Source organism: Geotrypetes seraphini, chromosome 14 (genome assembly GCF_902459505.1).
Source record: "Geotrypetes seraphini chromosome 14, aGeoSer1.1, whole genome shotgun sequence".
In the NCBI taxonomy this organism is placed as follows: Eukaryota; Metazoa; Chordata; class Amphibia; order Gymnophiona; family Dermophiidae; genus Geotrypetes; species Geotrypetes seraphini.
In genome coordinates this window covers 62,637,638-62,652,210 of record NC_047097.1, presented here as the reverse complement: position 1 = coordinate 62,652,210, position 14,573 = coordinate 62,637,638, and the positions used below count along the sequence as shown (strand labels likewise).

General features: G+C 44.2%; 1 protein-coding gene across 1 annotated transcript in view; it reads right to left on the bottom strand.

The window, feature by feature from the left end:
- Positions 1-14,552, bottom strand: part of PRPF19 (pre-mRNA processing factor 19) — a 31,039-nt gene extending 16,487 nt beyond the window's left edge. The window contains exons 1-2 of the mRNA XM_033920084.1: positions 14,314-14,552; positions 4,396-4,545 (exon numbers count right to left, since the gene is read on the bottom strand). Of these exons, the coding sequence (XP_033775975.1) occupies positions 4,396-4,545; positions 14,314-14,332 (169 nt within the window). The 5' untranslated portion in view covers positions 14,333-14,552. The remainder of the gene's footprint in view (positions 1-4,395; positions 4,546-14,313) is intronic.
- Between the last annotated feature and the right edge of the window lie 21 nt (positions 14,553-14,573).

The following is a 14,573-nucleotide window of genomic DNA, read 5'->3' as shown; positions in this document are numbered from 1 at the left end:
CTACTCGAGATGTGACCCGGGAGCTCTACTGAAAAGACTGCTCGAATCAACCAATCGTCCAGATAGGGATGAACTAGAATGTCCTCCTTGCGCAAGGCTGCCGCCACATCATCATAATCTTGGTGAAGGTCCGCGGAGCCGTGGCCAATCCAAAAGAAAGTGCACAAAACTGCATTCCCAATATTGCAAAGCGAAGGAAGTGCTGATAGGAGGCCCGAATAAGAACACGCAGGTAGGCCTCCATCAAATTCAGAGAAGTGAGAAATTCCCCAGGTTGGACGGCAAGAATTACAGATTTTTGGGTTTCCATATGAAAAGATGGGAACCCAGAGTGCCCTGTTGATACCTTTCAGATCCAAAATGGGCCGAAAAGACCCCGCCTTCTTGGGCACCATGAAGTAAATGGAGTACCTGCCGGTACAAAACTCCTGAGGCAGCACTGGGACTAGCACTTTGAGATCCAGCAACCTTTACAGCGCCTGACAAAATACCCGCTTCTTCCAAGTTGCCTGACAAGGAGAAGAGAGGAAACGATCTGGAAAGGAACGAGGGGAAACTCTAGCGCATAGCCATCCCGAATCACCTCAAGGACCCATTGTGATCTCGGTGTATCACTCCCCCCCCCCCCCCGGTAAAACTCCCACAAGCAGGCTCCCACCAGAGCCATGGAAAGGACCTGAAGCAAGTCATTGGGCTAGATGGGCAGAGGAAGAGCCACCGGCGGAATCCTGACCCTCCCTCCCCAGCGGGATCCCTGAAAGGACTGCATGCGCTGAAAGAAGAGAACCTCTTGAAGGAAAAAGGAGCCGACCCCCCTCCAGGGTGGTACTTATGAAATTCACACAAACGCCCCATGGGCGGAACCACCCCATGGCACTAAGGTGCCTCCAGAAGCCGATACACCTTAGAGTCACTCAAGGCCTGAACCAGCTTATCCAACTCCTCTCCAAAGAAGAAGGAACCTCGAAAGGGAAATTTACCGAGCTTAGACTTAGAGGCTATATCTGCCAACCAACCCCTGAAGCAACAGGGTATGTAGAGCTGCTACTCCAAGAGGCACTGACTTGGCCAATGCCCTTAAAAGATCATACATGGCATCTGAGAGTTAAGATGCACAAACTCAATTTTAGCTACCTCCTAATCCACTAAAGACCAGTCAGCCGACTCCCGGTCCAGGACCAGCTCCAGCTCCTACCACCAGAAGCAAGCTTGGGCCACCAAACCTCCTCATATTGCCGCCTGGATAGCTAAGACAGCTACATCAAAACTTTACTTAAGAAGAGCCTCCATCTTACGGTCCCGAGGATCTCTCAGGGCCTAACCGCCCTCAATCAGCACAGTGTGTCAACGAGCAATAGCCGAGACCACCGCATCCACAACAAGAGACTTAAAAGTATCCCTATCTCCATCAGGAATGAGATAAAGTTTGGCCATGGACCGCGCCAAACAAAAAGGCACGTCCGGCGTCTTCAACTCACTGTGCCTGCAACACATCCCAAATATCCTGATGTATAGGGAAAAAGTGGAATGCTGACCGGATCCCCTGAAGCAGAAGGTCCACAACTCGAGGGGGGTTCTTAGCTTCCTCCTCAAAACCGAAGACACCTGAAGAATGAGCTCCTGCACTCTTCTTGGTCAAAAATGCGTACCACCGATGCATCCTTGCCAGACACAAGCCAAAAGAAAAAGTTGTATCATGTAATGTCAAGAGGCCCAGGCTACTGATCCTATTTTTCTGTTTAACAATATAGATCTATATTATATGAGCCTTTCTGTCACTGATGCTAAAAATATAAATGTTCAGGTTTAGTTCAGGGTGGGGGTAGGAATGCTTGCATTTTTGCATTAGAGGGAGCATTGTTTTATGGTGTGTTTTCTAGTTTTCCTTTTTTGTGTGGGCCAAGATGTTTTTCCAAGCGTAGGATCTCTCAAGATACTGTACACTAGGTCAGTGTTTTTCAACCTTTTTTGGGCAAAGGCACACTTGTTTCATGAAAAAAATCACGAGGCACACCACCATTAGAAAATGTTAAAAAATTTAACTCTGTGCCTATATTGACTATATATAAAGTAATTCTCTTGAATAGGAATCAAATAAACACAAAGAAAGTATTTTATAATGCTGCCACCGCCAACAACACCGTTGGCGGCGGTGGCACTCAAGTGGCTAAAGAGCCGCAGTTTGCCGGCCTAGGGACAACACTGGAGGGTGGCCAGCTGTGCACCCCCTTGGGACGTAAACCCGGGGTGGGGCAGACCGCCCCCCCCACCCTGGTATGCCACTATCTGTACCTCACTCCCTCCCTATGACCAAAAATTCTCCTTTCTTCTATTCCCCGTGTACACAACCATCTCTTTCCCTCCCTTCCTCTCTCCAAAGTCCATGCCTTCTGTGTCCAAACACTCATTCCCTCCCTTCCTCTCTCCCAAGTCCATTTCTTCTGTGTCCAAAAACGCATTCCCTCCCCACCTCAGCATCTCTTTCCCTCCCTCCCAAGTCCATTTCTTCTGTGTCCAAAAACGCATTCCCTCCCCCACCTCAGCATCTCTTTCCCTCCCTTCCTCTCTCCCAAGTCCATGCCTTCTGTGTCCAAAAACCCATTCCCTCCCCCACCTCAGCATCTCTTTCCCTCCCTTCCTCTCTCCCAAGTCCATTTCTTCTGTGTCCAAAAACGCATTCCCTCCCCACCTCAGCATCTCTTTCCCTCCCTCCCAAGTCCATTTCTTCTGTGTCCAAAAACGCATTCCCTCCCCCACCTCAGCATCTCTTTCCCTCCCTTCCTCTCTCCCAAGTCCATGCCTTCTGTGTCCAAAAACCCATTCCCTCCCCCACCTCAGCATCTCTTTCCCTCCCTTCCTCTCTCCCAAGTCCATTTCTTCTGTGTCCAAAAACGCATTCCCTCCCCCACCTCAGCATCTCTTTCCCTCCCTTCCTCTCTCCCAAGTCCATGCCTTCTGTGTCCAAAAACGCATTCCCTCCCCCACCTCAGCATCTCTTTCCCTCCCTTCCTCTCTCCCAAGTCCATTTCTTCTGTGTCCAAAAACGCATTCCCTCCCCCACCTCAGCATCTCTTTCCCTCCCTTCCTCTCTCCCAAGTCCATTTCTTCTGTGTCCAAAAACGCATTCCCTCTCCCACCTCAGCATCTCTTTCCCTCCCTTCCTCTCTCCCAAGTCCATGCCTTCTGTGTCCAAAAACCCATTCCCTCCCCCACCTCAGCATCTCTTTCCCTCCCTTCCTCTCTCCCAAGTTCATGCCTTGTGTCCAAAACGCACTCCCTCCCCCCTTTTGTGTTCCGTGTTTGCCTCCCAGCCCATCTTTGCAACTTTCTCAGCAAAACGAAGCTCAAGCCGCAAGGCTTGTCTTCTGCTTCCTGCCTGCCCTGCCGCGCACAAATAGCCGAACGGAAGTATTCTCCGACGTCAGCGCTGACGTCGGAGGGCAGGCTTTGCTTAAGCCCTCCCTCCGACGTCAGCGCTGACATCGGGGAACGCTTGCGATCGGCTATATGTTAGCTGCAGGGCAGGCAGGAACAGAAGACGAGCCTCGCGGCTCGAGATGTATTGAACTCCGCGGGTCCCCCGTCTAGCTCTCTCCTGTCCACGTGGGGCGGACCGCCCCTCTCCCTAGACTGGTGGTACTGCCCTGATGGCGGCCCTGACCGTACGGCACACCAGGCAACATCTCGCGGCACACTAGTGTGCCGCGGAACAGCGGTTGAAAAACGCTGCACTAGGTCATGCTTTATTCTTTGAATGCATGCGATGTTCGTACTTCCCTTTTTAGAATTTCTGCTGGTTTTCTTGTACAAATGGTTGTAGTTGTTTAAAAATTTATTTGAATAAACAAAGTAAAAAAAACACACTTGTGAATACAGCACAATTGATGCACAAGTCCCACTGCAATGCCATGCCATTGCAGAGAGCCACCCAAGCCCGCTCTGTGCTCTTACCAGAGACAGGCTGCCATAATATCCAAAGGATATACTGCTTCATACTCTCCCCCTTGTCTTTTGGGGGCAAGGGAGAGAAGGGTCTCCAAATAGGATAGTTCTGCACATAGGACAGTAATGATCCTGGGTGCCGTGTAGGACAGAAGCAGATTTTTAACATAACTACATGCACAGGGAGATAGAGATGAATTCTATAAAAGGAACAGGTACTTATTAACTCCTATATAGAAGCTCCTACTTTCTCCTTTGAGGACAAGGAGCTGCTCCTCAGACAAGAGCTTCCTAGCAGCCTTTCCCCTCTCCCTCTCGCCCACCCCCCACCCAGGTCCAAAATGTATGTAACTCCATAATCTCCATAATCTTGAAGATCAATGGCCAACATCTTCTCCCCTCAGTGATGTCTCAAGATCTGACCCTCTCCATGACCTCTCTTCCCATTCTTACCTTTGAGATCTATTAGCTGCTCCTCTGACAAGGGGTGGTTGTTCACTGGGTCTGTGCCATTCTCTGCAATGTACTTCTCAATCAGTCGCCGCTCAAAAACATGATTGGACACTGGAGACACACAGGGGTGCTCTGGGACCTCATTGGAAACTAGGAAATAAATGCACAAAAACAATTTGATGAGACAGAGACCATTTGCTCTCAATAACCCCCAATCTCAAACACACATCTCCAAATCATCATTACTTCCCAACTTCAGTAGCCAAACAGATATACAAAATTAATGCATTCGTCCTCAGTTCCCAGATAATTGCAGTGATGCGACCTTTCCCTGGTAATAGAGCTGAGCCCCATGAAAACCATTTATTGCATTTAGAACTATGGTTAAAGTAGGGAACTGCAATTAAAACGGTGATGGGTCAAAAGCGCGCGAGCACAAAGGCGCGCCGACAACTGAGGGCGGACAACTGAGCGCAGGGCTTAATCGCGCTGAAGGAAACCCATATTTTAAAGGGCTCTGACGGGGGCGTGGTGGGGAACCCTCCCCACTCTACTTAATAGGGATCGCGCTGCCTCACGTTGCCATGTTGGGGGGGTGTGGGGGTGTAACCCCCTACATTATACTGAAAACTTAACTTTTTCCCTAAAAAACCGGGAAAAAGTTAAGTTTCCAGTATAATGAGGGGGGTTACAACTCCCCAAACCCCCCACAACGCCAGCACGATCTCTATTAAGTAAAGTGGGGGGGGGGGGGTTCCGCACCAACACCCCCCGTCGGAGCCCTTTAAAATACGTTTTTTCTTCGGTGCAATGAAGTCCTGCGCTAAGTTGTCCGCGCTCGGTTGTCGGCGTGCCATTAAAACACATTATGTAGGAAAGCTATAAACAGACGTGCATATAACAAAGCTAACCCTAAATAAACCACAAATCCAAAAGTCCAGGAAATAATAAAGTATACAGCATCCCTTAGTAATGCATAAAAAAATAAGTTATACAAAATAATTAAAATTAGAGAGTTAAAAACAGAAAATATAGTCACACATAGAAGCCATAATGCAAGTAAGGGAAGTCCAATTATTTGCACTCAAACACATTTCATCAGCTAAAAACAAAGATAAAATAAACCAAGAGAATGTGAGCACCTTCTCTATCCTTGAAACAGTGCTACCACAGAAGACAAAGGCTGTCTGACCGCTAGGGATTCCATCAAATTCCCAGCAGGATTTTGTTTGTATTCTTTTGCATGGCATATTAGCTGCTAAAACTCCTGATGGAGCCTCGTCTTTAAATCATCTCTAATTTTATCCATGCTGTCAAAAGATACCAGATTAAGCACTTTACTTTCCAGCTCATTTAATGTACAAAGTTGTACAGTTGCCATGCTTACTGATTGCAATTTCTATGCATTCTAATTAAAACATACATCTTGGACTACCTTTCAAAGCTCTAACTTGTTGAGATGCTAATTCTTGAAAGCTTGCCAGGAATATAGTTAGTCCTGTAAAAATGAATTAAATACACCTTGTTTGTTGACTTTCATATTTACAAATCCATAACTGATTGCATAAAGCAGGTTCTGCACAAGCGTAGCAATCCAAGGGCTCCTTTTATCAAGCCGCACTAGCATTAAACTGCTGGTCGCGCTAGCCGCTACCGCCTCCTCTTGAGCAGGCGGTAGTTTTTGGCCAGCGCAGGGGTTAGCGCATGATGAAACGTCACGCGCGTTAACCCCGCTAGCGCGGCTTGATAAAAGGAGCCCCAAGTTTCCTTTACCTATACCAGTGTCCCGCAAGCATTTTGGCACCGTGGCACACTAAACCCAGTGCTGTGGCCAGAAGGCATATGGCTGTGCGTGGGCGTCAACACGTGTGCGGAGGCCCTTTGGCCGTGACCCTGAATCTGTCGCTTCGCCGGTGGGGGTTCCTGGAGGAGGGGAGGAGAGTCGTCAGTGCCGGCTCACTGCCTACAGGACGTGCCTCTCGCCGCAAAAGGCACGTCCTGTAAGCAGTCAGCCGGTGCCTCGCCTCCTTGCCGATGTCTCACGGCTCACCTGGAATCTAATGCAGCACACAGTTTGCGATACACAGACCTAAACTAGCCCATAACAAAGCAGGCAGAAGCAGCAGTACAAGCTTCCAGACACACACACTGCCCCACCACAGAATAGAGGTCTGCACGGGAATGGGGATCGCAGGAATCCCGCAGGAATCCCCCCTAACCCACGGGACTCCCTCAGGCCCACGGGACTCCCACGGCGACACCCCTCTGGCCCACAGGACTCCCAAGGGGATGGAAGGCTTTGGAAACAGGGTTCGTCCATATAATATAATGGACACGTCAGCTTTAGTAAAAGAGGGGGCTTATAAGTTAATTACCTGAACAGAAAACAAAAAAAGGGTTCCACCAAAGAGATTCCACAAGGAAAACAGCAGCACAAACACAAAAGAAACTGTGGAATTGATGATCCTGTCAGAAGTAATTGCTGCTTTTTATGGGGACGGGCGGGGATGGAGGTAATTCCTTGCGGGGATGGGTGGGGACAGAGAGGATCATGGCGGGGACGGGTGGGGACGGAGAGGATCCTGGCGGGACGGGTTGGGATCCTGGCGGGGATGGGTGGGATTTCTGTCCCCACGCAACTCTCTACCACAGAATAGATAAAGCATGTGAAAGAAGACTGCAACCTTCAAACACACACATTCTGTCACAAAACAACAGCAGAGCAAGTTTCCCTCACACACTGCTGATGAAGTGTGTGTGGGGGGATTGCTGTTGTATTGGAAACTTGTGTCCATTTACCTAGCTCAAAAGCATGCACACTAATTTTATAGTCATTTTCATGCATATGTGGTCATATATTCATGAATATGGCCTGTTATAAAAGTGACCAACGTAAAAGCATACACTAAGACATGATACCACACACTTTGCCAATAAGCATGTATGGGGTGGAGTTTGGGAAGAGTTCACATGTACATGCACAGTTTATAAAATATGCAAATTAAACATGCACTTGAATAATCTAGGTGTGTGAACATTTTTATATACCTGCTCAACAGCAAGTGTTTACGCCCATGTGTTTTTATGAAATAGCACCTAAGTTCTCAGAAAAGTTCTCAGACCAACCAACGTCCTAAATTCGGAGCGTTGTTTTGTCCACTATAGCTGAAAAGTGTTATTTTATTTTGCAACGCGCCAATTTGCAGAACCGTAGTGCTCTGTTTTTTGACATTGTTTCAGATCATTGATTGAACCAAATTAACAAAAAGTGTGGCATTTTCAAGTGTGGAACTCTGAGCCGTCAAAAAGTTTCCATAAGTACACCACCTTTTGAGTTGTGAACCATAAAATGTGCACAAAGATCTTTATAAAATAGCATCTAAAAAGATGTGTGCAAAAAAATCCAAAATTGTTGCCAATTACCACCAATAATTCATTGCTAGCACTCAATTACCACCAATTGGTTCATTAGCCAATTTAGCTGTGCACACAACTAAGAGCTACTTGAAATTTTACATGTCATTAATAAACACGGAATATATGTGCAACCATGAAAAAGTTCATGGTGTCCCAGCTTCCAAATGCCTCTTCAAAAACAAGAGGACATGGACAGGTTCTAACTAATAAAAAAATTTGACAGTGTGAAGGATTATTATGCCAGGAATGGATGAGCAGCAGCATAATGGTTAGAGCAGTGGTTCTCAACCCTGTCCCTGGGGGACCCCCAGCCAGTTAGGTTTTCAAGATATCCCTAATGAATATGCATAAGACATATTTGCATGCCTGTCTCCTCCAGTCACAACCTGGATGAAAAATCACAAACTTAAACTCAACCAAGACAAAACCAAATTCATCCTCCTAGAAAATGACAAGATCCAAACCACAACCAACCTAGACATAAACGCAACCAAATATCCCATCCAAACCACCATAAAACTACTAGGCATGACCATAGACAGATGCTGCACAATGCAACCGCAAATAAATAAAACAATTCAAAAATCATTCGCAATCATGAGAAACCTGAGACAAGTCCGAAAATTCTTTGAAAGAACACAATTCCAACTTATAGTACAATCCCTAATACTAGGTATATTGGACTACTGTAACATACTCTTCCTTCCATGTCCTGCAACTACGATAAGACAACTCCAAACAATCCAAAATACAGCTTTGAGACTCATCTACTCATTGAAAAAACATGACCACATCACTGAAGCCTTCATCAACTCACACTGGCTCCCAATCCAAGAAAGAATCCATTTCAAATTCTACTGCATATTATTTAAAACCCTACACGGAGACAGCCCATCATACCTGAACAATCGCCTCATCCAAGCACCCAGTACCAGACACAGAAAAACGCACTCCCCATTCATACCCCCCCCAATCAAAGAAGTAAAAAGAACAAAACTACACGACGGCCTCCTAGCCACTCAAGCCGCAAGACTGGACAACCAGATCTCCAACCTTCTGATGACCACCCCAGACTATAGGACATTCAGAAAAGAAATAAAAACCACACTTTTCAAGAAATTCCTGAAACAGCAATAACAACACGACCTCTAAATGCTCTTAAGATCTACAACTTACCTCTCTAGCTAATCATTGTAATTCTGTCTTTTTTAAATTAACCTTTTGTAATCCGCCTTGAACCGCAAGGTAATGGCGGAATAGAAATCCCTAATGTAATGTAATGTAATGTAATATGCATATTCATTAGAGATATCTTGAAAACCCAACTGGCTGGGGGGTCCCCCAGGGACAGGGTTGAGAACCACTGGGTTAGAGCAACAGCCTATGGAACCGAGGGAGCTAATTGCTGTTCCTTTTGATTTTAGACATTGTATACCCCAATTGCCTCAAGTGCACACAAACTGTGAGCACTACAAAACAGGACTTTATCTACAGTTCTTGAGCATAACTCATCCTGAACTACAACTGAAAAAGGCTTGAGCTATAAATCCAAACTGCTTTCCTTTTCTATGTAAAAAAAAAATGAAAAATGCAAAAACAAGGAAGAGAAAGACTGAGAACCAATATAGAGAAAACATATGTAGAAAGCATTAATTATTTTGGGAAACACACCTACAAATATGCCAATAGAATGTTTTAATTTATTTTTAGAGAGGGGCTACGAATAAAATACTGTACTGTATTGTAAGCAAACACCAGCTCTAAGAAATGCATAGCAAGAAGTGGTGTCGCTGTGGGAGAAGGGGATGAAAGGTTTTGTGGAAGAAGTTACACGGGGGTGCTTTAGGAGAAGGACAGAATACATAACTGCAAGGTAGGTATACTATGGGAAGATTTAAGATGAAGGCAATCTGCAGAGAGGGGGAGGATATGAAAGGAGCTGCCATATTAAAGGAGCAAGATGCATAAGGGGTTCAAAGGATATTACAGTATGTGGAAGGGAGAGTTTAAAAGGGAGAAAGATGTATAAGGGTTCAAAGGATATTACAGTATGTGGAAGGGAGAGTTTAAAAGGGAGAAAGATACATAAGGGGTTCAAAGGATATTACAGTATGTGGAAGGGAGAGTTTAAAAGGGAGAAAGATGTATAAGGGGTTCAAAGGATATTACAGTATGTGGAAGGGAGAGTTTAAAAGGGAGAAAGATGCATAAGGGGTTCAAGGGATATTACAGATTGTGGAAGGGAGAGTTTAAAAGGGAGAAAGATGGATAAGGGGTTCAAGGGATATTAAAGTATATGGAAGGGAGAGTTTAAAAGGGAGAAAGATGCATAAGGGGTTCAAGGGTAAAGTATATGGAAGGGAGAGTTTAAAAGAGAGAAAGATGCATAAGGGGTTCAAGGGATATTAAAGTATGTGGAAGGGAGAGTTTAAAAGGGAGAAAGATGCATAAGGGGTTCAAGGGATATTAAAGTATATGGAAGGGAGAGTTTAAAAGAGAGAAAGATGCATAATGGGTTCAAGGGATATTACTGTATGTGGAAGGGAGAGTTAAAAGAGAGAAAGATGCATAAGGGGTTCAAGGGATATTACAGTATGTGGAAGGGAGAGTTTAAAAGAGAGAAAGATGCATAATGGGTTCAAGGGATATTACTGTATGTGGAAGGGAGAGTTAAAAGAGAGAAAGATGCATAATGGGTTCAAGGGATATTACTGTATGTGGAAGGGAGAGTTAAAAGAGAGAAAGATGCATAAAGGGTTCAAGGGATATTACTGTATGTGAAAGGGAGAGTTTAAAAGGGAGAAAGATGCATAAGGGGTTCAAGGGATATTAAAGTATGTGGAAGGGAGAGTTTAAAAGAGAGAAAGATGCATAAGGGGTTCAAGGGATATTACAGTATATGGAAGGGAGAGTTTAAAAGGGAGAAAGATGCATAAGGGGTTCAAGGGATATTAAAGTATATGGAAGGGAGAGTTTAAAAGAGCGAAAGATGCATAAGGGGTTCAAGGGATATTAAAGAATATGGAAGGGAGAGTTTAAAAGAGAGAAAGATGCATAAGGGATTCAAGGGATATTAAAGTATATGGAAGGGAGAGTTTAAAAGAGAGAAAGATGCATAAGGGATTCAAGGGATATTACAGTATGTGGAAGGGAGAGTTTAAAAGAGAGAAAGATGCATAAGGGGTTCAAGGGATATTACAGTATGTGGAAGGGAGAGTTTAAAAGGGAGAAAGATGCATAAGGGGTTCAAGGGATATTACAGTATGTGGAAGGGAGAGTTTAAAAGGGAGAAAGATGCATAAGGGGTTCAAGGGATATTAAAGTATATGGAAGGGACAGTTTAAAAGAGCAAAAGATGCATAAGGGGTTCAAGGGATATTAAAGTATATGGAAGGGAGAGTTTAAAAGAGAGAAAGATGCATAAGGGGTTCAAGGGATATTACAGTATGTGGAAGGGAGAGTTTAAAAGGGAGAAAGATGCATAAGGGGTTCAAGGGATATTAAAGTATATGGAAGGGAGAGTTTAAAAGGGAGAAAGATGCATAAGGGGTTCAAGGGATATTACAGTATGTGGAAGGGAGAGTTTAAAAGGGAGAAAGATGCATAAGGGGTTCAAGGGATATTAAAGTATATGGAAGGGAGAGTTTAAAAGGGAGAAAGATGGATAAGGGGTTCAAGGGATATTAAAGTATATGGAAGGGAGAGTTTAAAAGGGAGAAAGATGCATAAGGGGTTCAAGGGTAAAGTATATGGAAGGGAGAGTTTAAAAGAGAGAAAGATGCATAATGGGTTCAAGGGATATTACTGTATGTGGAAGGGAGAGTTAAAAGAGAGAAAGATGCATAATGGGTTCAAGGGATATTACTGTATGTGGAAGGGAGAGTTAAAAGAGAGAAAGATGCATAAAGGGTTCAAGGGATATTACAGTATGTGAAAGGGAGAAAGATGCATAAGGGATTCAAGGGATATTAAAGTATGTGGAAGGGAGAGTTTAAAAGAGAGAAAGATGCATAAGGGGTTCAAGGGATATTACAGTATATGGAAGGGAGAGTTTAAAAGGGAGAAAGATGCATAAGAGGTTCAAGGGATATTAAAGTATATGGAAAGGAGAGTTTAAAAGAGCGAAAGATGCATAAGGGGTTCAAGGGATATTAAAGTATATGGAAGGGAGAGTTTAAAAGAGAGAAAGATGCATAAGGGATTCAAGGGATATTAAAGTATATGGAAGGGAGAGTTTAAAAGAGAGAAAGATGCATAAGGGATTCAAGGGATATTACAGTATGTGGAAGGGAGAGTTTAAAAGAGAGAAAGATGCATAAGGGGTTCAAGGGATATTACAGTATGTGGAAGGGAGAAAGATGCATAAGGGGTTCAAGGGATATTACAGTATGTGGAAGGGAGAGTTTAAAAGGGAGAAAGATGCATAAGGGGTTCAAGGGATATTAAAGTATATGGAAGGGACAGTTTAAAAGAGCGAAAGATGCATAAGGGGTTCAAGGGATATTAAAGTATATGGAAGGGAGAGTTTAAAAGAGAGAAAGATGCATAAGGGGTTCAAGGGATATTACAGTATGTGGAAGGGAGAGTTTAAAAGGGAGAAAGATGCATAAGGGGTTCAAGGGATATTAAAGTATATGGAAGGGAGAGTTTAAAAGGGAGAAAGATGCATAAGGGGTTCAAGGGATATTACAGTATGTGGAAGGGAGAGTTTAAAAGAGAGAAAGATGCATAAGGGGTTCAAGGGATATTACAGTATATGGAAGGGAGAGTTTAAAAGGGAGAAAGATGCATAAGGGGTTCAAGGGATATTACAGTATGTGGAAGGGAGAGTTTAAAAGGGAGAAAGATGCATAAGGGGTTCTAGGGATATTACAGTATGTGGACGGGAGAGTTTAAAAGGGAGAAAGATGCATAAGGGGTTCAAGGGATATTAAAGTATATGGAAGGGAGCATTTAAAAGAGAGAAAGATGCATAAGGGGTTCAAGGGTAAAGTATATAGAAGGGAGAGTTTAAAATAGAGAAAGATGCATAAGGGGTTCAAGGGATATTACAGTATGTGGAAGGGAGAGTTTAAAAGAGCGAAAGATGCATAAGGGGTTCAAGGGATATTAAAGTATATGGAAGGGAGAGTTTAAAAGGGAGAAAGATGCATAAGGGGTTCAAGGGATATTACAGTATGTTGAAGGGAGAGTTTAAAAGAGAGAAAGATGCATAAGGGGTTCAAGGGATATTACAGTATGTTGAAGGGAGAGTTTAAAAGGGAGAAAGATGCATAAGGGGTTCAAGGGATATTAAAGTATATGGAAGGGAGAGTTTAAAATAGAGAAAGATGCATAAGGGGTTCAAGGGATATTAAAGTATATGGAAGGGAGAGTTTAAAAGAGTGAAAGATGCATAAGGGGTTCAAGGGATATTAAAGTATGTGGAAGGGAGAGTTTAAAAGAGAGAAAGATGCATAATGGGTTCAAGGGATATTACTGTATGTGGAAGGGAGAGTTAAAAGAGAGAAAGATGCATAATGGGTTCAAGGGATATTACTGTATGTGGAAGGGAGAGTTAAAAGAGAGAAAGATGCATAAGGGGTTCAAGGGATATTAAAGTATGTGGAAGGGAGAGTTTAAAAGAGAGAAAGATGCATAATGGGTTCAAGGGATATTACTGTATGTGGAAGGGAGAGTTAAAAGAGAGAAAGATGCATAAGGGGTTCAAGGGATATTAAAGTATGTGGAAGGGAGAGTTTAAAAGAGAGAAAGATGCATAAGGGGTTCAAGGGATATTACTGTATGTGGAAGGGAGAGTTAAAAGAGAGAAAGATGCATAATGGGTTCAAGGGATATTACTGTATGTGGAAGGGAGAGTTAAAAGAGAGAAAGATGCATAATGGGTTCAAGGGATATTACAGTATGTGGAAGGGAGAGTTTAAAAGGGAGAAAGATGCATAAGGGGTTCAAGGGATATTAAAGTATGTGGAAGGGAGAGTTTAAAAGAGAGAAAGATGCATAATGGGTTCAAGGGATATTACTGTATGTGGAAGGGAGAGTTAAAAGAGAGAAAGATGCATAATGGGTTCAAGGGATATTACTGTATGTGGAAGGGAGAGTTAAAAGAGAGAAAGATGCATAATGGGTTCAAGGGATATTACAGTATGTGGAAGGGAGAGTTAAAAGAGAAAAAGATGCATAAGGGGTTCAAGGGATATTACTGTATGTGGAAGGGAGAGTTTAAAAGGGAGAAAGATGCATAAGGGGTTCAAGGGATATTACAGTATGTGGAAGGGAGAGTTTAAAAGAGAGAAAGATGCATAAGGGGTTCAAGGGATATTACAGTATGTGGAAGGGATAGTTTATTCTATAGGAATGTGACTCATGTGCAGCAGCTCCTACGGGTGAAGGACGAGGTGGGCTAAAGAACGAGGGGAAGGAGGGAAATATGTCACTGGGCGAGTGTGGGGGCGGGGAGGGAGAAGGGAACCCACAACCGAGTCTATGAGCGACACTCACTGGAGCAGATCAGGGACATGGTTCGGGCCTAGGCTTCGGTTCTTCTATCCGATTCGGAGCCGGTTTTGCTAAACCGAGCCCTCCTCCCTTTCCGGTTCTACCGGACACCGATAGGTCCGTTCCTCAGCGTCCCTGCTACCACGCGCCACTGCTTGAAGCGCTCCTCCCCAGGGCCCGCGCGCTGAGGTCTAAAACGCGCAGGCGCACCGATGTTTTTTTTTTTCTCTCTCTGTCCTAGTGACCGCGCACTAAGTCTCAAT